Source organism: Myxine glutinosa, chromosome 8, assembly GCF_964187855.1.
Source record: "Myxine glutinosa chromosome 8, kmMyxGlut1.1, whole genome shotgun sequence".
In the NCBI taxonomy this organism is placed as follows: Eukaryota; Metazoa; Chordata; class Myxini; order Myxiniformes; family Myxinidae; genus Myxine; species Myxine glutinosa.
Genome location: NC_136268.1, coordinates 30,262,468 through 30,285,836, shown reverse-complemented (window position 1 = coordinate 30,285,836; position 23,369 = coordinate 30,262,468). Strand labels below are relative to the sequence as shown.

Sequence of the window (23,369 nt, the reverse complement as noted above, 5' to 3'; positions counted from 1 at the left end):
CACCTTGAAAATTATTACCCTCGCCAGAGGAGACAGTATTGCATTTGAGTCTGTTTGTCTGTTTGTTTGTCCGCACAGAATAAATTTTCAGAATTTTCTCTGCAACCGTTGGTCCGATTGACAGTAAATTTTCACCATAGAATTGGTGGAGGTGCACCTCCACCTGTAGAATTTTAAAATGAATATTATGCCGTCATAGGTCACGTGGTATAGGCACCATCTTGGAAACACCGAAAAAATTTGCACCTCTTTATCTCTGAAAGCACTGCATATACAAAATTGAGACGTGGCTCATTGTAAAGAACTCTCCATGGCGAATAAAGTATGTTGATGATGATGTCATAGGTTCCTCCATTATGACGTCATAATTCGACAAGTACAAAACTTCATCCGATCAAGATGAAATTTGTTGAGCATCATCTGGCGATAAATTGGTGGAGAAAAATAATAATGATGACATCATCGGTCACGCGGTTCGGCCGCCATATTTGTTTTGACACAAAAGCCTTAAAAATCATGAAAACACATCCTGGCGAAGGTTGCTCTTTCTTGATTTTATTTTTGTTATGCAGAGTCTAGGGTCATGGAGGAGCTGGAACACAGAACAGACCATGACATAACAGAACAAAACTAGAACGGCACTTGTTGGTAGAGCACATACCTCCGCCAGGCTGAACAGTTTACGTTTTGTATCCCACTAATAGGCCGGATCTGGACCCAGACTTCTTCTTCTTTAAAAGCCAGTATTATCCCACCTTGTGGGGTTGACTTGGGGGAAGCTTGCCCAAGTCTTCCTGAACTGGCTGGCCAGGCCTGACATTCACCTTGTCAGGGCAGGAATTTGGAATTTGGTCATGCTGCCGGCGATACTGGCCTATTCTTTACAAAGGACAACATTGGATCTTGGACCCAGACCAGAATCAAAATGTAATGGCTTGTTGTTGTCGCCTAAACAACTAACTCGTCCACCTAGTTTTGTCATAATCCGTCCACAACGTTTTGAGATGTCATGCTATATATCATTTTTGGCCCTATCGCTCAATGTCGAAGAATCACTTTAAAAAAACTTATCGGAGGCAGATCTTCACAAAAATTAAATCAATTTGTCCTTGTGACACACCCAACCTGTACACCAAGTTTCATCTGAATCTGTCCACAACTTTTTGAGATATCCTGTTCACAGAAAGACAGACAGACTAACAGACAGGAGTGAAAATACAACCTCATCCCACCTTTGTGGCCAAGGTAAATAACAGTGGAAGGAGGTGGGAAGGTGTGGGTGGGGGAAGGAGGTGCATATTAACAGCAGGTCACATTTTACTTACATCACTTATTTTGGAGTGGGCTGTTTGGCTACCTATTACCACCTGTGGTTGTAGTATTAGCTTCAGATCCACCAAACAATCCGAGGAGGCACTCCGTTTAATGGATCAAAAACTCCTGCAGATGGCGATGCTCCGCTGATTTTATCCAGACAGCCAATTGCATAGCAGCATTTCAAACCATCCTTTAGAATGTTAGTGCCATTGACCAAACTCTGTGGGATGATCATCCTCGTGATGTACAAGTTGGGAGGGACTCCTCTTTTTGCACGCGGATGCCACAGCTGCCGATATCATGGTTGTGTTCTGTGAAACTAGATTAATTAGTCACATGATTGTGTCTCTGTTTGGAGGAGTTCCTCAATATGTCGTCTTGCGCTATAGAGACATGGGGCATTTCATTTCAACAAAGGAGTACCGTGAAATGGGGTGAATAGGGACAGCAAGGTGAATAGGGACACAAACTGAAAAAAAGTTCGGAAACTTTTTTCGCTGAAAATTGATAACCATACTGATTTGTTGATATTTGGGTTGAAATTGTTCTCTTGTTTTAAAAAAAAGCAACTTATAGTCCCTATTAACCCCATATATGGGTTAAATAGGAATAAATAGGATTTTTATGGTTCTCCCTATTCACCCCGTTTTACGGGTGAACAGGGACAGTCACTGAATATGAATGAATAATAATCAAGAAATAGGGACAGTTTGGAGAAACTTTTTATCCCATATTTCTTTTCATTGGCACCGTGGTTTATATTATGGGTGCATATTATGTGCATCCATCTGAGCTATCAATTTAGCAATAAGTTGGAAACTCAGGATTGTTTCTTGATTATTATTTTTTTGTATTAGTAACTGTCCCTGTTCACCCGTAAAACGGGGTGAATAGGGACAGCCATAAAAATCCTATTTATTCCTATTTAACCCATATATGGGGTTAATAGGGACTATAAGTTGCTTTTTAAAAAAAACAAGACAACACTTTCAACCCAAATATCAACAAATCAGTATGGTTATCAATTTTCAGCGAAAAAAGTTTCTGAACTTTTTTTCAGTTTGTTTTCCGAACTTTCAGTTTTTTTCAGTATTCACCTCGCTGTCCCTATTCACCCCATTTTACGGTACTCATAATAGTATACCTACCAAAGTTTTTCATTTTCTTATAAACAACTATTTATGACGAGTAGGAAAAATACAAATTTTTATTGTCCCCCGTCGCACCGCGGAGCGAAAGGGGGACTATGGTTTTCCCCTCCGTCCGTGCGTACGTGCGTGCGTGCGTACGTGCGTGCGTGCATAAGCGAAGGACCGCATTCGAATTTGGTGTGTGGGTGCAACCCACATCAAAATTCAAGATGGCCGCCGCCATGTATGTCTGAACCTTGTGAGCGGAATATCTTGGAAAAATAAGCGAAGTTCCAACTTCTAATCTGATGTGTGGGTGTATCTAGGCATAAGGAACAACGCTATTGAAAATTGGGTCGCCACGTCAAAATCCAAGATGGCCGCCACCATATTGATATGTCTGAACCTCGTGAGCGAAATATCTTGAAAAATAAACGAACTACTAACTTCTAATCTGGTGTGTGGGTGTATCTAGGCATAAGGAAGAACGCTATTGAAAATTGGGTCGCCACGTCAAAATCCAAGATGGCTGCCTTGCGTCTTCCACTTTGTCAACTCGCATCACTTCACCGACGGGGGACCTCGGCGTAACGCTTGTTTTTATTTGCTTTGGCATGTCTTGGATTATATATAATTGCATCTCCTTTGAAGAACCTTTTTAGCCTGGTGTTGGCTTAGCGGTTAGGGTGCCGGCTTGGGATCCTAGGATCCTGGGTTTGAATCCCGGTCGATCGCTGAATTAACGCCAGGGGGGTTGACTCAACCTGTTATCCTTCTGAGGTCGGAAAATTGAGTACCAGTTCTCACTGGTAATTCCCTGTGTGTCGCAAGAGGCGACTAACAGGGTTGGCGGCAGGAAGGGCATCCGGCCATAAAACATTGCTTCAAAAAGGGGACCAAGGTGCCCGAAAAAAGACCAAACCCTACTCTGCGGGGGGAAAATGGCCTCTAAAGGTAGTTATTTGAAGAACCTTTTGAACACCCCACATAGTATGGTCTGAGTCATAAGTTAGCTTTGCCAACAACTATGCAATGAAGGGTATACTATGGAATTTAAGCACAAGGATTGGCCCATTGGCCCACTGTGCAACATGCATACCCCAGCACCCTGGCCTCCTGCTGAAGAAGCCGTAAGTGGGGAATTTGCAGCAAGAATACCAGTAGGTATTGGCCTACTCTTTCAAAGACACCTTGAGATAATGCCCTCTATTAAATGTGGATGAGACGGCCTAATTAATGCCTCCATTTGAGCGATACTCTGTGATGCAGCACCCCCTGCTGGCTTTGCACCACGATGACAGTTTTTAGTAAACTGAACCTGTCTGATGTCAAACCCACACCAGACAGCTTGGTGGCAATTAATCACTTTACCAATTGTTATATTCTGTCTCTGGCTTAATTACGACTTATAAATATGGTTGAGCAAGGGATGGCAATTAGTGAATCAAAAGTAAAAACAATGATTCATTTAAATATCGCTCTTATTGTGTCCTCAATCATTACGTCAGTTAAACTGTAAGGTGCTCACAGTCTCCTGTAATTCAGCACAACTGGTTTATGGGGTTTACACGTGTTGTGTTTCTCTTTAGGCTGAAGAACTGTGGGACTTGTCAGGCCTAACTGGCCACCCAACTCGAATGCCAATAACTGTGGTTGCTGTGGATACAAAAGGCATGATCAAGAATGTCACCAGTCATGTGACCTGTCTGTCCCTCAGCCCAGAGATTTTGAAGGTGAGAGAAATATATCGGAACACTTCCTTGTGTTCGGAAACAAGCACAGCATTTGTACAACGATAGCTGTTCATTGTGCCACAACCGTTTTGAGCATTAATTAACACTGCAGTAGATAATTGGGTGTTTGCTAACCCAGCGGTTTTGCTGGAAATGAGATGTGCGGGAGGTAAAATGGGAAAGTTAAAATTGAGACAAGGAAGGAGGTAGGATAGAAGAGGGAAAGCAGTGTATGGTAGTGTGAGAAATGTTTGGAGAAAATAGGAGTACGAAGAGGAGATGTAAAGAGTATGGAACATGTTCGGGATGGATGGTGACACAAATTTGAATACATAATAAGTAGATTAAAGGTACTGTCCCACAAACAGCTGTTTGAAAGATTAATTTTTTTGTGCGATCTGCTGAGATTCTATTCATATATCCAACAGGTATCGTGATAAACTAGAACAGCACTCGGTAGAGCGCAAACCTCCGCCAGTCTGAACATTTTACGTTTTGTATCCCACGGATAGGCCAGACCTGGATCCGGACTGAACAAAAATCGAATTGGCTTGTTCTTGACATCTGACCAACTCATCCACCAAGTTTTGTCAGAATCCGTCCACATCTTTTTGAAATATCGTGCTGTATATCCTTTGTGGAACCTTTCACGCAATGGTGAAGAATCACTTCAAATAAAAAAAAAACTCATATCTGGATCTTCGCCAGCATTGAATCAGTTCTTCCTTATCACGTATCCAACCTGTCCACCAAGATCCGTCTCTGAATCCGTCCATGACTTTTTGAGATATCCTGCTCAGACAGACAAACACAAACAGGGGTGAAAACATAGTCACGTGAAAAAGTAGGTACACCCCATGTAAAGTTTCGACTTTTTCAACATATTTCAACATACAGCTATTTGATCTTCATTTCAACAATATTGATAGATAAAGGTGATATAAGATAACAAATATCATGAAGCATTTACATTTAGTAGTCCATTGTATAATTTAAATAAACATAAATGCAAATTTCGCATGTGGAAAAAGTAAGTACACCCTTGGCTCTAATAGGTGTTATTGCCCCCTTTGGCAGAAACAACCTCAAGTAGGCGTTTCTTATAACTGTCTACCAGTCTCTGACATCGACTGGGAGAAATTTTTGCCCACTCCTCCATGCAGAATTCTTTCAGCTGTGCGATGTTTGAGGGGTTTTTTGCATGCACAGCTCGTTTCAAATCCCCCCACAACATCTCGATGGGAGATCCGGGCTTTGAATGGGCCATTCCAGAACCCTCCATTTCTTTATTTTCAGCCATTCCTTGGTGGATTTACTGGTATGTTTAGGGTCATTGTCATGTTGCAAGGTCCACCTTCGGTTGAGCTTCAACTTTCCGACAGATGGCCTCACATTATCCTCAAGCACCCTCTGGTACAATGAAGAATTCATAGTGGATTCTATGATTGTGAGCTGCCCAGGCCCTGATGCAGCAAAGCTGCCCCAAACGATAATATTTCCACCACCATGCTTTACAGTTGGGATCAGGTTCTTGTGGTCAAATGCTGTCTTTGGTTTTCGCCAAACATGTCTTCTGGTACTGTGGCCAAATAGCTCTACCTTTGACTCATCTGTCCAGAGCACATTGCTCCAGAAGTGCTGGTCTTTGCCTTGTTCATTGGAAAACTTTAGTCTTGCCCTGATGTTCTTTCTGGACAGCAAAGGTTTCCTCCTGGCACACCTCCCATGTAGATCAAATGTGTGCAGCCTCTTTCTAATGGTAGACTCGTGCACTTTGACATCAACAGTGCCAAGAGCTACCTGTAGGTCCCATGATAACATTCTGGGGGTTCTTTGAGACTTCTTTCAGCATCTTGCGGTCTGCTCTCAGGCTGAACTTGCTGGGGCGGCCTGGCCTGAAGAAGTTGGCAGTTGTTTGGAATCTTCTCCACTTGTGGATGATCTTCCAGACAGTCGAATGATTGATTTCAAATTGTTTGGAGATCTTTTTAAATGCCTTCCCAGACTCGAAGGCATCTATAACCTTCTTTCTGAAGGCCTCAGAGAGCTCTTTTGATGTTACTATCTAGGCATGGTGACGCCACACACTTCAACAACAAAGAGCAAACCAAACTAAATGTCTGAGGTTTAAATAAGACAGATTCCTCCAAGATCCTCTCTAACAATGTTCTAATCATTTGCACCTGAGCTGATGCACCTGATTCTAATTTTAGGTATTTGAAGTGGTGATAAATGTAGGGGTGTACTTACTTTTTCCACATGCGAAATTTGCATTTATGTTTATTTAAATTATACAATGGACTACAAAATGTAAATGTTTCATGATATTTGTTATATTATATCACCTTTATCTATCAATATTGTTGAAATGAAGATCAAATCGCTGTATGTTGAAATATGTTGAAAAAGTCAAAACTTCACATGGGGTGTACTTACTTTTTCACGTGACTGTAACCTCCATCCACCTTTGGTGGCGGCAGTAATAATTCAACATGTCCGTGAGGGCACCTCTTCCAATTTCATTCAAAATGTAATTTTGGTTTCCACAAGGTGGTGTTGCTAGATCATTTGGTTTAGTCTACTTGGCCTTGCCATTCACGCAGAGGTCATGAGGTTCAAATCCCATATACTGTTAGTTTGTCCATCGTCTCCGTAAATACCCTAGGAATTCATGACAATATACAGATGTCTCCTTGTCCTGCATGTGACGTCTCCATTAGTCTTAGACATGATAAAATAAATAATTAAATGACAGGCTTGTCATGCTGTCCAAATACTGTGTCCTCTACGATGTAACTGCGTGCCCATGGAGGCCCAAGATGACAGTTTATGATCAAATCCCACCCATGAGATTCGATATAACTTAACAGTGTGTTTACCTTCACCGACCTCATCTACCATCCTGTTACTATTGACGAGCTTGTAGCATTTATGAGTTAATGTTGCCATAAATCTCGTTGGTAATGGGACTTTATGTTTGGAGAGAAATTGATGGTGTAAATGCTTCTAGGAATGGAATATTGAAGTTTTGCTTTTACGGCACAAACCCTCTTGTTGAAATATGAGGGGTAATTGAAAAGTTCCAGGACCAACAGTATGTTAATCAAGTCAAGTGTAGACACAGCAGTCAAGTGTAGAAACAGCAGGCAAGTGTAGACACATTTGATTAATGTTGAACTTTATTATTGACCCAGACTTATCAAAAACCTTACATACAGGTCCATGTCACTGGTTTTAGTAAGGATCCTTGTTTTTCTACCTGGAAGTTTGATTTTTAGATCTTTACCTCCACCACAAAAGATGGACGTCGGTTATGTTTTCACTCCTGTTTGTCCGTCTGTCTATGAGCAGAATAACTCAAAAACGTATGGACGGATTCGGACGAAACTTGGTGGACAGGTTGGATGTGTGCCAAGGATGAATTGATTCGATTTTGGTGAAGATCCGGATACCAAAATTTTTAAATTGATTCTTCTGCATTGCAGGAATGCTATATAGCATGACATTTCAAAAATTTGTGAACGGATTTTGACAAAACTTTGTGGTTGATTTGGGTAGGTGAGAATAACAAGTCAGTTATATTTTGGTCCAGGTCCGGATGCAGATCTGGCCTGTCAGTGGGATGCAAAACATAAACTGTTCAGCCTGGCGGAGGTATGCGCTCGACTGAGTGACGTTCTAGTTATTTATGGTTTTTTTGATATTTTGATCTACTGTTTGAGCTATAAAGGATATGATGTGTTTCTGAATATGTTCCTGTTAGACTGCCCATAATGTCTTATAGTGAGTGCTTCCTCCCTTTAAGATTCAGTTTTCATTAATTTTTATCAGTCAAATGTTCCACATCAGGTCTATCTGAAAAGTCACTCAAAATAGGTTATTCATGTATCATTTGGCAAACTCCTGTGAATACTGCACATGTGTGCGACTGTGTGTGCGTGCACAAAGACTGGTGTTGATATCAACGTGAAACCACCCTTTTGCGCACTGTCCCTTTTAGAGTGGCGGTTCATAGTAATGCCCTGTGGAGACCTCGCTCTTTCTCAACCTAATAAATTATTCACCAAGCTTTCCTGCTCTTAATACTTCTCCCCAAGATTGCAAGAGCACCCCGCTTGATCTTGATCCATGCAGACAAACCGGTGGATAGACAGTTTAGGAGAGAATCATGCATGGCTTGAAATGCCTAATGGAATCCTTTGATTTCTCACGAGATCTGATGAGGATTTCACCAGATATAATGATGATTCTCTGGAGCGTAGGACAGATTGATCTCTTCCATGCTGATTAATTTATTTTGTATCCGTCACCTCTTTTTTTACTCCTCCCTCTCCACAATCCCCATCCCCTGGCCCCATCCATGCCAAAATGCAAAGATGATCCGATGAGATCGGCTCGCTGGTTTTTGTGGTCTATTATCAGGCCTGTGTCGCCTCGCCCCACTGGGAGAGCGTATAACATCCGAGTGTGCACGGCCTGTGTCGGTCCCTGATGAAGGTCACACGGTGGCGGAGCCTTTACCTTCTTTCAATTCTGGAGCGAAACTTTTCTTGTTTTTCTGCATTTTTATTTGAGTGTCATCCCTTTGGCATGTTTGCTATGTTTTACAACTGATGGTGCCGACTGAAACTCGCACCTTGCATATACTAATCGGGTCATTATTGAACCTCGATCCATGTAAACGACACGTGCTATTAACACAAAAATGTTGATAATTGTAAGTGTGGTTCTAGTCATGAATTCTGTAAGTTATCTCTTTGCATTGGGCACTTACCACCAATGGGCGCCATCTTGGTTTTAGTACACGGTTTGGTGTGCAACTGGAGGCACTTCCGCTGGACAGTCATAGAGCAGACGAGCGAGTGACATTATCTACATCCAAGCTGGGAGATACGTTTCATCCATCCACAGCTATGAACAAAACTAGCTTTCCCTAGAATCACTGGCGTACATTAACTTAGCGTACGGTAGGTTTGAATACAGTGTGGCCTCTTTTTGAATGGTCAACATTTCATTTCCTGGTGCTGCTCTTTTCAAGCTTTCTATCCCCAGGTTACATCAAGCTGCGATGAGGTATTTGTGGATCAGAAGGAGGCACAAGGAGAGAGACTAGGAGGCAAGGGACGCATTTCCTTCTCTCTTGCCTCAAAGAGTCGTCACCTCTCTGACTCTTTGGACCTCTCAGCCAAGCTAACCATCACAGTATGGACTCCACGTGCTGCTCCGACACTGCGTGTCTCTGACACACACCTAAGTAGGCTGCGTGGATGGAAGATACCAACTGGGTAATTATTACATTATTTTGGGGAACCTGCCTTGGAACTTTGACTAGTTTACGCTCTCTTCCCTTTTTCCTTGTACTCATCGATGTTGATCTGTCTCATTCCAGTGCGACCAATACGACGAGAAGAATGACAAAAAAACGTACAAATCATAACTGCCGTCTTACGTATCAGCGTGCGATGGTTCGAGTACTCTGCCCTTTTGCGGCTGTTGACAATGGAACGGAAAAGGGTGGTCAGGTGGTGGCAATGAGACGTCGTGAATGGCTGCTGGATGTTACCTCTCTGGTGCTGCATCAAGTCAGAGTGAGGAATCTGAAGGTCCTGTGGCTTGGTCCCGATGGAGTACTGGAGGGTATGGGCAAGGGGAAGTCAGCTATTGAGGTGAGTATGATTTGTGTTTCATTCCGAACGAACCTTATCTTTGTGTCCAAACCTTAGTCTAAATAATTTTGAACTCGTCTTGGTCTTCAGTGAATTTCGCACTTTGTATATTAATAATTTAATCCAGAAACCAGATAATGGCTTAATTAGTGGCCATCAGCCTTTTTCCACTGATATTTCTGTCTGTCCTGCTCTCCTTCCACTCCATTTTCAGTTGAAGTAACTCTCACCCTTTGTTGTCCAACTCTTCCTTAAGACTAGATCTATCAATAAGAAGTACAAGAACCGAGTCAGTGCCTGATAAGTTGGAAAATACCACAAAGCAAAACGGTTGCGGAAAATATCATGTCGTGTTTGCAGCCTATCGTTCTGAGTTTGAAATTTATTGGAATAGTTATACCTGAATATGAGTGAGGCTGGAAATGCTCATAAAAAGTAAAAACTTCAAATTACATGAGGTAAATGCACAGTAGATAAATGATAGATAATTAATACAAGGAAGTGCAAGAAAACTTGCATTGAAGGTTGAAAAGGCCATTTTACACATCATGACTGTGCTGGATCTGCAGTGCATTCAGAAAGTATTCAGACCCCTTCACTTTTTTCACATTTTGTTATGTTGCAGCCTCGTGCTGAAATCGTTTAAATTCATTTTTTCCGTCATCAATCTACACTCAATATCCCATAATGACAAAGAGAAAACAGGATTTTAGAAAATTTTGCAAATTTATTAAAAAGAAAAAACTGAAATATCACATTTACATAAGTATTCGTACCCTTTGCGATGACACTTGAAATTTAGCTCGGGTGCCTCCCATTTCTCGTGATCATCTTTGAGATGTTTCTACACCTTGATTGGAGTCCACCTGTGGTAAATTCAATTGATTGGACATGATTTGGAAAGGCACACACCTGTCTATATAAGGTCTCACAGCTGACAATGCATATCATATCAGAGCAAAAACCAAGCCATGAGGTCGAAGGAACTGCCTGCAGAGCTCAGAGACAGGATTGTGTCGAGGCACAGATCTGGGGAAGCCTACAAAAAAAGTTCTGCTGCATTGAAGGTTCCCAAGAGCACAGTGGCCTCCATAATTCTTAAATGGAAGAAGTTTGGAACAACCAGGACTCTTCCTAGAGCTGGCCGCACGGCCAAACTGAACAATCGGGGGAGAAGGGCCTTGGTAAGAGAGATGACCAAGAACCCGATCGTCGCTCTGGCTGAGCTCCAGAGGTCCTGTGTGGAGATGGGAGAAACTTCCAGAAGGACAACCATCACTGCAACACTCCACCGATCTGGGCTTTATGGCAGAGTGGCCAGACGGAAGCCTCTCCTCAGTGAAAGGCCAGGATCACGACAATACATACGTACTTCAAGTGAATTGAATGAAAATTGACGATTTATTTGACCTCCGGCTGGTGACAATGGAACGGATTTAAATGAATTTAAACGATTTCAGCACGAGGCTGCAACATAACAAAATGTGAAAAAAGTGAAGGGGTCTGAATACTTTCTGAATGCACTGCAGATCCAGCACAGTCATGATGACGAATTGAATGAATCACTTCCGTTTCCGGTCTTGCTGGCGAGGGTTCGTTTATTCTCAGCTCTCCATGCTATCCATCGAAATCGAAGTTAAGTAATTGTTCCCATTTGTATTTTCGTTATAACTATTTATTTTATGGTGTATATATTGTCTCCCGACGAAGCTTTTCGGTACAAATCTTTCATACCTGTATTGATAATCGTGTTAATTCGGGTCGTGTTTTGAGGCCTTGTAGTTGTACAGTGAACACTGTACAACCTTGAGGCTTTGTTTTTCTCTCAGCGGTCCGTGTTTTTGTGATCCAATAACTTTCGTTCTCTGTTTTCCCAATCTTTTCACCCCATAGCCCTCTTCCTTGTGTAAATCACAACTCAAAAAAATCCAAAAAAAAAACATTTCCTTCTCTGTTCTCATTCGTTTATTCATTCTTATTCGTTCGTTCGTTCGTTCTTCGACCACGTGTTTCTCCCCCATTTCCCCAGATAGATTGTCAAATTTCAACTCGTTATTTTATCGTCCATGCGTTATTGTTTTGATTATAGTTACTTTTGGTTTGAATTTCCTGTAACTTGTAATTATTTAATCGTGTTCTGCTCCTTGTGTGCGGCCTTGTAGTTGTGCCCCCGTCGGTGTTTGTTATCTTAATCGTGTTTTGCTTGGCTCTTAGTTTTTTTCCCTTCTACCCCGAACATAATACTCTGTCTAACGTTCTAAATCCCCACCTCCCCCCCCCCCCCCACCCCCAAAAACCAAACAAACAAACAAACAAAAAAAACAACATTTATTTTCCTTTCTCCACGTGTACTGTTGACTCATCCTATATTTTCTGTCCAGGTGTGCTGTTCGCCCCGCCCCCATTAACTCCTTGCCATCCACCGTTTGCCCTTCACGTGACTCGTGGTGGTCCCTCTCGGCTCTCCCCCCGTTGGTATTTTTGTGCACATAAGATTGTTCACGGTTCTGTTTAAATATTATTTAAATATGTACAACCTTTCCCCTTCAGTGTTTTACTCAGTGGTATTTTACAACACGCTGTTTTTCTTCCTATTTAAAAGGCTTTTCTCAATTTCCTCTCCAACTCATTCCACCTCAAAAAAAAGAAATTCAATATCTTATACGTCTCCCTCACTACATGGTCTAAATTCACATTCATTCCATCCCTCCTCCATCATTCTGAACCGGATTGCTAACTTGAAAATCACAACAAACCCAATTTGTTTTCAATGTTCGTCTTTCATTAATCATCCACTTTCTAAACTCCCCTCTTGCCCCTCCCATCCAAATCCCTCCCCTTGCACCTACACTCCTAAACTCCCCCCTTGCCCCGCCACTCTTAAACTCCCCCCCTACCCCTCCACTCCTGAACTCCCCCCTTGCCCTTCCACTCCTGAACTCCCCCCTTGCCCTTCCCCTCCTAAACTCCCCCCTCACTCCTCCCCTTTAAAACTCCCCCCCAACCCCTCCCATTCAAATCTCCCCCCATACCATTCCTCTCCAATTCTCCCTCCTCCCCCCTCCTCCTCAAAGCTGCCTCCTCCCCACTTCGTCTCCCTTCTATCTCATACCTCCACCCCCCCCAACCTTCTTCTTTCCTCTGCCCCCCCTCAAACAACCCCTCTCTGTGCCTCATCCCTTCACCTTCAAACCTTTCATCCTCCTCATCCTTCCCTTTCTTGGAACTCTTCTGCAATCGCTGACACACTAACAACTGCTCTCCCTACCTCCCCCTCTCATCCTTCATCTTACCCTACTCCTCCCCTCCCCTGTCCTGTACCCGATGCTCCCCCTCTCTCTTCATTAACGGTATGGACCTCAAACATCCGGGGCCTTCGCTCAAACCTGACTGATCTCTCCATACAGGTTGCTTCTGACAATCCAGACTTGATCTGCTTAACAGAGACTTTCCTCCTTCAAGATGTCTCTGATTCCTTAATATCTCTGCCTGGTTACTCCCTCCTCCGGTATGATAGACCTGAGCCTCGGCCTGGTGGTGGGGTGGCTATCTTTATCAAAAACTCTCTTCCTCACTCTCCTTGCACTGCCCTCTCTCCTCCTCACCCCCAGGAGTACCTCTGGCTACGGCTTCCTCTCCGCTCCCACCTTTTGTTCATATGTGTTCTGTACCGTCCCCCAAACAGTGATGACTCCATCTACATTTCACTGTCTGACAACATGGACCAACTTCTATCCACTCATCCCAACTCTCTCTCCCTCATATGTGGTGACTTCAATTGTCATCATGCCACCTGGTTGGGTGTGGGTTCCTCTCTCACCAGTCATGGCACCTCAGCAAAGGACTTCTGTGACTCACTGGGATTGACACAATCTGTCAATTTCCCGACCCGGATCTCAGCCAATGGAGTATCTTCTCTTCTAGACTTGGTTATGACTAACTTCCCTGCTAATGTCTGCTGCTCTTCTTCTGCTCCAATCGGTTCTTCTGATCATGTGCTTGTCAAAGTGGACATCTCTCTGGCCATTCTCAGAGAGCCTCCTCAGCGTCGACGAGTCTGGCATTTCACTCAGGCCGACTGGGACGGTCTTCAAGCAGCCATCAATCGTCTGGATTGGTCTCCCATCTCCACTGCCTCTGACATCAATTCTTCCTGGGAATTCTTCCAAAGCAAACTGATCTCTCTCATGCACAGATTTATCCCATCTCGCCTTCAGTTGTCTTACCCTTCCTCCCGTCCATGGTACACTGAATCTTGTGGTGAGGCAGTTGCCTTGAAACAACTTGCCTTTGCCTCTTGGAAGGCTAATCCAACTGAAGGAAATCTCAGTTCCTTCCACCAAGCTCGGAACAAGTGTGTGTCTACCCTCAGGAGTGCCAGGAAGCACTATCTCTCCTCACTCAAGAATGAACTCTCAAACCTGTCTCCTTCCTCCAAATCCTGGTGGCGTCTGGTCAAATCCGTTTCTGGTGTTTGTTCCCCCTCCATCCCCTCCCTTACCTCAAATGGCCACACAGTTGACATCGCACGTGACAAAGCCGAATGCCTCAACTCTGTGTTTGCCTCAAAATCCTTAGTCCCAAACCCATCTCTCTCTGTTCCCACCTTTCCCAGTCGAACCAAACTGCTCCTGGACTCTGTGACCTTCTCTCCTGACAAGGTGGAGGAGTTTTTGTCAAACCTCGACTCTGATTCTGCAACTGGACCAGATGGCATCAGCCCACGGGTCCTAAAATCCTGATCTGCCGCTCTATCTCACCCTCTCTCTGTTCTTTTCACCCTATCTTTTGCTCAAGGTCATCTGCCAGCATCCTGGAAATCAGCAAACATTACCGCTTTACACAAAAAAGGTGCAAAAACAGATACTTGCAACTACAGACCAATCAGCCTGCTCCCAATTATCAGCAAAGTCATGGAATCCATCATTGCTTCGGATATGAAATCTTTCCTCTTCTCCAATGGCTTGATCTCTGATCATCAATTTGGTTTCAGACCAGGTCACTCTACTCTGGACATGCTGCTTCTGCTGTCTCAACAATGGATGGAGGTCCTCAATGCCAAACAGGAAATCAGAGCTGTCTCCCTTGACATATCACGTGCCTTCGATACGGTCTGGCACCCAGCCCTGCTCACCAAACTCTCCTCCTATGGTATCCATGGAAATCTCCATGCATGGCTTGCAGACTTCCTCTCTGGTCGTAGTCAACGTGTGGCCCTGAATGGATTTCTCTCATCTCCCCTTCCCGTTCAGGCTGGAGTTCCCCAAGGCAGTGTGCTGGGCCCTGTGCTTTTTCTGGTCTTTATCAATGATCTCTCCGACTCTCTGGAAAATCCTCTGTATCTCTTTGCTGATGACTCCACTCTCTGCCGCTCCATTCCTCTTCCCTCAGATCGGCAGTCTGCAGCCTCCTCACTCTCTGAAGACCTGGACAAAATCACAGACTGGTCAAACATGTGGAACATGTCTTTCAATCCTGACAAATCTCACTCTCTTACTATGTCTCTCTGAAAAGATCGACTGGACAACCCTCCCATCTACTTTCTCAACAATCCTCTCCAAGAAGTTCTGTCGCTCAAGCTTTTGGGTCTCACCATCTGCCATGATCTTTCTTGGGAAAACCACATTTCCAAGCTGGCCTCCAAAGCCAGTCGCCGACTGGGCATCCTCCGTCGTGCGAAGTCCTTCCTAGGCACACCTGAGCTCCTCACCACATACAAGGCTTTCATCCGCAGCTCAATGGAATACTGTTCTCCCCTATGGGCTGGTGCTCCTGCCTCACACCTGGCTCGGCTTCACGCTGTTGAATCCAAAGCTTTCAGAATCATTGGAATCTCCCGCGATGAAGCTATCTCTGAGGGCTTTTCACTCACTCACCGCAGGCAGGTAGGTGGTCTTTCTGTCTTCTACCGACTCCTCTCCGGCCTTGCTCCCCCAGCTCTCTCTGTGCTCTGTCCCCCAAATATTCCTACAGGTCGCACAAGATCTGCCAGCCACCCTCTGATGGTTAAACTGCCGAAATCTCGGCTCTCTGCTCACCTTCACTCTTTCATTCCTCTTTTCTCCCGCCTCTGGAACAAACTCCCACACTCACTTCAATCACACTCCTCCCTCCAGGTCTTCAAAACAGCTGTTCACCACCATCTCTTATCTTCCCCCATCCAAAACCTTGATCTTTTCTACCCCCACTAATTCACCCCAGATCCACCTTGTTTGAAATTCCAACTTCTTTCCTGGAAGTCTTGGCAGTGTCCATATGTTTTATACCTCTCCCACCCCCCCCCCCCCCTTCCCATGCCTCCCTCCCCAAAGCCCTCTTCCTCCCACAGTTCTCTCGATGTCTCCATGTCTCTCGGTCCCTGCTCTCAAATGTTGTGTTTGTGTCCTTCCCCCTCTCTCCCCATCTTGTCTACCGCTCCCGATGTTATTTGTTTTGTGTGTCTGTTTGTCTTTCTGTGTGATTAATGTTCGCTCTTTCACGAGCCTCGATCTTGTATACAAAAAATAAAAAAATAAAAAAATTTGAACCTATTGACCTCAACAATAATAGGCTTCCATCTTGTTGTTATCTCGACCACATGATTGCGTTTCATGAAGATCAGAGTTGAAATGCGACCTGTAGGCTATAGAGTATGGAGTATTGACAGACAAACAGACAGATGGAACTAGAAATCACTCTTAGAGTGACACTTGGTGAAACAGAATAAATCAAACACCGTTGCGGCGAATCCTCCACTGTCAGCGCTGGGAAATAAGAGACAAATAGGGACTCGTGTTACCTGTGGATTGCCAGTTGAACAAAATCTGATGAAAAATGGGTCTCCATTCCCCAGGTTATGGTAAAAAAAAAAGAATAAAGTCCTTTCACAACCATGTCTGATGTGTACTAAACTAACACCAGTGACTGAAAATAACATGTTTGCTCCAGCACCACTAGTTTCCAAGATATTGGCCAAAATGTGTCTTTTAATGTTATGATGTTGACAGGCAAACTTTCAGGCGTTCATATGCTTCGGACATCTGTTGGTTTTATGTCGCAAGTTAAAATACAAAGTTGGAAATTGAACATTGAACATTTTGGCATCAACGGGAGTTGATACGACTTCCGGTTCCAGAGTTATTACTCAAAACGTGTTTTATGTTTTTCCAATGTCACGTCATAACGTGTCGACCGATTTTTACAAATCTCCGTCTCGTGCCATCAAAGGGAGGGTGCCGACAATCTGCAAAAGTTTCAGAACGATCTGCTGAGTGGTTTTGGGCTCCATGCGATTGGATGGACAAACAAACTAACCGAACGATCAACATACTTGGCGAAATTTCTTTCACCAGGTAATAACATACCAGACCAACCAATATACTTGTGAATCTTCAATTTCACAAATAACACATGAGTGAGAATATAACCTCTGTTGACCTCTGTTGACCTTTGCTGACAGAGGTAAATGTCATGCTACAACATGACAGTGAAGCGCGGTGCTACGCGCGCTACTTGTATAACAAGGAGGAAGCGGCCAACGCGGTAAGTTCAAGAGTCTTTATTATAAGAGCTCAACTGTAGCACTGGCGCGCTCCGGGCTGCGCGCCCGGTGTATATCCCGCGGCCACGCCTACCCCTCGGACGTGGCCGCCGCCCACTTGGTGCGCGGAATGATGCCCTCACGCCAGTGAGCTTTCGTGTCTGCCACACGCGCCCCCCCCCAGAATTCCCGCGCACCTGGAGGGCCAGTTTGCGGGGCAAACGGATGACCCGGCCAAAGCGCCCTCTGGTGACCGGCGGCGTCCGGGGTGCAGGGATGCCAGCTGGGATGCCTCCGGCTGCACCCGGGATGGGTGCAGGACCGGGGGGCGGCGTGCCGGCGGGCCTGGGCGGTGCCGGGGGTCCGCCTGCAGGGGGGCGGCCCCGACGCGGGGGCCGAGCCACCGGCGGTGGGTGGTCCACGTCGAGGTGGGCCGGCTTGAGGCGATCCACCGAGATGCGGTCGGGAGTACCGCCGATGTCCAAGGTGAAATGTTTCACCCCGGTCCCCAGCACGCGGAAAGGCCCGTCGTACGGGGGCCGCAGTGGTGTCCGGTGGGCGTCGTGCCGGATGAAGACGTACTCCGCGGTGCGAAGCTCCCGGGCGACGTGCGTAGGCGGGTGCCCGTGGTGCGCCGTCGGCACCGAGGCGAACCTCCGGGCTGTCTCCTGTAGCGCGGAGCGCTCCTGCGCCGCGGACCATGGTGCCGTGGCGTCGGGGAGGAACTCGCCCGGCACCCGCAGCGGTTGTCCGAAGACCAACTCCGCCGCGGATGCGTGCAGGTCGTCCTTGGGCGCCGTCCGGAGGCCCAGCAGGACCCAGGGGAGCCTGTCGACCCAGCCGCCGTCGCGGAGGGTGGCCCGGAGCGCGGCCTTCAACGAGCGGTGGAACCGCTCGCACAGGCCGTTGGCCTGGGGGTGGTAGGCCGTGGTTCGGTGCAGCTGGACCCCGAGCCCCCGCGCGACCGCCCTCCAGAGCTCCGAGGTGAACTGGGGGCCGCGGTTGGACGAGATGTCCGAGGGGGCACCGAACCGGGCGACCCAGGTGGCGATGAACGCCTGCGCGAAGTCCGCCGCCGTCGTCGCCGCCAAAGGCACGGCCTCCGGCCACCGGGTGGTGCGGTCCACCATTGTCAGGACATGGGTGAAACCCCGCGAGGGGGGCAGAGGTCCCACCAGGTCCATGTGCACATGGCCGAACCTACGTTCCGGTACCGTGAACGGGGCCAATGGGGCCTGGGTGTGCCGGTGCACCTTCACGCGCTGGCACGCGAGGCACGTCCTGGTCCAGCCGCGGACGGCCTTCCGGAGGCCATGCCAGACAAACTTGTCGGCGACCAACCTCTGGGAGGCCTTCGTGCCCGGGTGGGACAGGCCGTGGATGGCGCCAAAAACCTGGCGCTGCCAGCCCGCGGGCACGATGGGGCGAGGCCGCCCGAGGGAGACGTCGCACAAGAGGGCCGTGCCCGCGCCGTCAAATGGCACCTCGGTGAAGCGGAGGCCCGTGACAGCGGTCCGCAAGGCCTGGACGCCGGGGTCGGCGGCCTGGTCCGCCGCCATCCGGGCATAGTCGATGCCAAGGTGGACTGCGTGGGCGACGGACCGGGAAAGGCAATCCGCCACCGGGTTGTCCTTCCCCGCGAAGTGCCGGATGTCCGTTGTATATTCGGACACGGCCGAGAGGTGACGCTGCTGCCGGGCCGACCATGGCTCGGTGACCTTGCCCATCGTGAAGACCAGTGGCTTGTGGTCGACGAAGGCCGTGAACGCACGGCCCTCGAGCAGATGGCAGAAGTGCCTGACCGCCAGGTGAAGCCCGAGGAACTCGCGGTCGAAGGTACTATAGCGGTGTTCGGGTGGGCGAAGCTGCCGGCTGAAGAACGCCAGCGGTTGCCAAGCACCACGCACCCATTGCTCGTGCACCGCGCCCACCGCGTAGTCCGAGGCGTCGGTGGTGAGGGCGATCGGTGCATCGGGCGCCGGGTGCGTGAGCATGGTGGCGTTAGCCAAGGCGAGCTTCGCGCCCGCGAACGCCGCGTCCATCTGCTCAGTCCAGGTAACGTCACCTTTGCCCAGCTTGCCCCGGAGGGCCTCGTGCAAGAGGCGCAGGAGCTGGGCGATGCGGGGCAGGAACCGATGGTAAAAGTTTACCATGCCCAGGAACTCCTGGAGCCCCTTGATCGTGCGGGGGCGCGGAAACCCCTTCACCGCCTCCACCTTGGCCGGTAGGGGGACGGCCCCGTGCCTGGTGACGCGGTGCCCCAAAAGGTTGATGTCGGCGACGCCGAACCGGCACTTGGCGGGGTTCACGATGAGGCCATGCTGGCCCAGACGTTCGAAGAGCGTGCAGAGATAGTGTAGGTGCTCTTCGCGGGATGCGCTGGCGACGAGGATGTCGTCCAGGTAGACGTAGACGAAATCCAAATCGCGCAAGACGCTGTCCATTAGTCGCTGGAACGCCTGAGCCGCATTCTTCAAACCGAAGGGCATCCGAAGAAATTCGAAAAGTCCGAATGGCGTGATGACCGCCGTCTTCGGGATGTCCTCCAGCCTGACGGGGACCTGAGGGTAGCCGCGTATGAGGTCCACCTTCGAAAAGAAGGACATGCCCGCCAACCGGGCGGAGAAGTCCTGAATGTGGGGGACGACGTAGCGGTCGGGGGTGGTGGCGTCGTTGATGCGCCGGTAGTCCCCGCACGGTCGCCATCCCCCGCCGGGCTTTGGCACGATGTGAAGCGGTGACGCCCAAGCACTCTCGGAGCGCCGCACGATGCCGAGCCGCTCCAGCGTAGCGAACCCCGCTTTAGCTACCGCGAGCTTAGTCGGCTCGAGGCGGCGTGCCCGGGCGTAGACCGGTGGCCCGGCGGTGGGGATGTGGTGTTCCACCACGTGCTTGACGGCCCCCGCCGAGAAGGTGGGCCGCGTGAGGGCCGGGAAACCAGCGAGGAGGCAGGTGAATTCGTTCGCTGCCGGAAGCGTACAGATGAACCTGGCCGGAACCGAACCGCTCAGCAAGCCGCTCGGCGAGCCGCTCGATGAGCCGCTCCGGGAGCTGTTCAACGAGGCGGGCAGCGTGTACGCGAGCGAGCTGAACGTCTCAGCATGGACAAGCCTTCTGTGCTTTACGTCCACCAACAGGCCATTGGCACAGAGGAAGTCCGCGCCAAGCAGTGCCATCGGCACGTCGGCAGTGATGAACGACCACCGGAAAACCTGCCCTCCGAACCGCAGAGAAAGGCAGCGTTTTCCGTACGTGCGAATGGACGTACCATTGGCAGCAAGCAGCGCGGGGCCCCGGCCCACGGACTGCTTGACGGACGTACCGGCGGGAACGACACACCTGCGCTCCCGTGTCGCACAGGTAACGGTGCCCGGATAAGGTGTCCGTGATGAACAGTAAGCTGTTTGAACGGCCGGCGCTCAGTGCCACTACCGAGGGCCGGCCCGGGCGTTTCCCGACCTGCCGAATGAGCACGGCGGGCGACATTGCCGAGCCTTGTGGCCAAACTTGGCGTGGAAAAAACACCAGGTTTGCGGCGAAGGCGGCGGAGGCTGCGGTTTTCTCCGCGGCGGTGGTGGTGGGCGGGGCGTGGCGGCGGACACGAAGTGCGCATCAGCCTCGAGATCCACGAGGTGTGGTGCATCAGCATCAGGGTCAGCCCCGAGAGCCGCGATGGCCGCGCCAAAGCTCGCCTGGGTGTCCAAAGCCGCGAAGAACCTGTCAGCCACGGCAGCGAGAGCTCGGGGTTCCGTTGTCGCAGAACCGGCCAACGCGAGGCGGACTCGTGCCGGCAGCTGGCGTCGAAATAACGCCCGGAATAGAGCGTTCGGGGTTTCGCCGCCCATCAACGACAGCATATGGTCCATGCGGACCGACGGTCGCGTGTCACCGAGCTCGGGGAGGTCCAGGAGGCGGTCGGCCCGAGCGTCCACCATGAGGCCGAACGTGGCGAGGAGGAGACGCTTGATCGCCTCGTACCTGCCGTCGGCCGGTGGGTTCCTCAGGACCGACACGACGTGGGCGGCCGTGCCGGGCCCAATGGAGGTGACCACGTGGCAGTACCTGGTCTCGTCCACCGTGATGCCTCGAAGTCGGAACTGGGCTTCTGCCTGCAGGAACCAAACTTCGGCTTGAGCCTCCCAGAACTCGGGGAGTTTGATTTGGACCGCGTTGGTTGCCATTGCTGTGGCGGGTTCGGGTGGTCAGCGACGGCTGACCAGAACGTCGGAGGGTCACCAATGAAGCGCGGTGCTACGTGCGCTACTTGTATAACAAGGAGGAAGCGGACAACACGGTAAGTTCAAGAGTCTTTATTATAAGAGCTCAACTGTAGCACTGGCGCGCTCCGGGCTGCGCGCCCGGTGTATATCACACGGCCATGCCTACCCCTCGGGCGTGGCCGCCGCCCACTTGGTGCGCGGAATGATGCCCTCACGCCAGTGAGCTTTCGTGTCCGCCACAACAGCACAAAGCCATTTCAACACATGAATGGTACTAAGCTTTTACAAATATCGGCCATTGAGATCCACAATGAAGAAGAAGCTAAAGTGTTTCTGGCCCCAATAAAGACTCATTTGAGCTGCATGCACAATTAAATTTTTGTTTTTGTTTACAATGTTGAGGCTCGTGGAGCAGCTAGAACACAATGGATCAGGATGTAAAAGACCAGTATAAGGTGGGACACGAACAGCAGAGTTGAGGGACAAAGTAGAGGGAGACTAGGGGAAATAATGGATGTGGGGAATAATGAGGGCAAGGGGGTGAACAAGATGGATAAAGCCACAAACTCTCAATCACAGAGGTGGAATGAATATAACTGGAAACTCAGAAGCAGGTGGGTTGCTGAGGGTAGAAAATATAATTGTTGTGCATGGGGGATAATCTGAGATGGTGGTGATCACGTGTCTTGAAGACCTGGAGGGAAGAATGAGATTGAAGAGAATGTGGAAGTTGGTTCTATAGGTGGGAAAGAAAAAGGAACTAATCAGTGTAGATGAACAGTCAGTCTAGATTTTGGGAGTTTCATTTGAAGGGGGTTGTTACTGGCATACTTCATGTGCCCTGCAGAAACCTGGGGTTGGGGAGGGGGAGGGACAGAACATGGAAAGGGCACACCTGTGGAGGGGAGGGACAGAACATGGAAAGGACAGACCTGTGGAGGGGGAGGGACAGAACATGGAAAGGGCAGACCTGTGGAGGGGGAGGGACAGAACATGGAAAGGGCAGACCTGTGGAGGGGGAGGGACAGAACATGGAAAGGGCAGACCTGTGGAGGGGGGGGGGGGGGGGGACAGAACATGGAAAGGGCAGACCTGTGGAGGGGGAGGGACAGAACATGGAAAGGGCAGACCTGTGCAAGACCAGAAAGGAGGCAGCCGAAAACAAGACTGGCCTATCTGCGATGTGAAAGTGGTCGGCGCAGAGACTCATGGGAAATTGCAATGATTTTGAAGGCCTTTGTTTCCACGACATCAAACTGAGCCAGTTTTGAGATAGGGGCACCAGCTAGCCCAGGCGTGAGAGCAGTACTCCATCAAGCTGTGGATGAAGCCCTTGTTAGGTAAATGAAAGTTCAGGTGTGCCAAGGAAAGACTTTGCATGATGAAGGATGCCCAGTCGGTCACTGGTTTTGGAGGCCAACTTGGAAATGTGATTTCCTGGCTGACGGTGAGGCCCAAAAGTTTGATTGACCTGACCTCTTTAAATGGTTTGTTTGGGAAGTAGATGGGAGGTTTTCCAGACGGTCCTTTTGGAGAGACAGCGCAAGTGTGAGATTTGTCAGGGTTGAACAGATTGAATGCCATAGGCAGAGAGTTTGGAGAGCAAGGCGAAGTGTCGAATGCTTGAGATATGATTAGAGTGATGGCCCTGATCTCATGTGTGATACTGAGGGCCTCCATCAATTGTTCGGAGAGCAGGAGCAGCATGTCCAGGGTAGAGCGATTGGATCTCAATCCAAACTGATGGTCTGAGATGAGGCCATTGGATAAAATGAAGGATGTCA

General features: G+C 48.5%; 1 protein-coding gene across 1 annotated transcript in view; it reads left to right on the top strand.

Annotated features, from left to right (window-relative positions):
* Positions 1–23,369, top strand: part of LOC137433095 (uncharacterized) — a 76,819-nt gene that overhangs the window by 34,283 nt on the left and 19,167 nt on the right. The window contains exons 5-7 of the mRNA XM_078783106.1: positions 4,037–4,180; positions 9,233–9,465; positions 9,570–9,846. Coding sequence (XP_078639232.1) covers positions 4,037–4,180; positions 9,233–9,465; positions 9,570–9,846 — 654 coding nt within the window. The remainder of the gene's footprint in view (positions 1–4,036; positions 4,181–9,232; positions 9,466–9,569; positions 9,847–23,369) is intronic.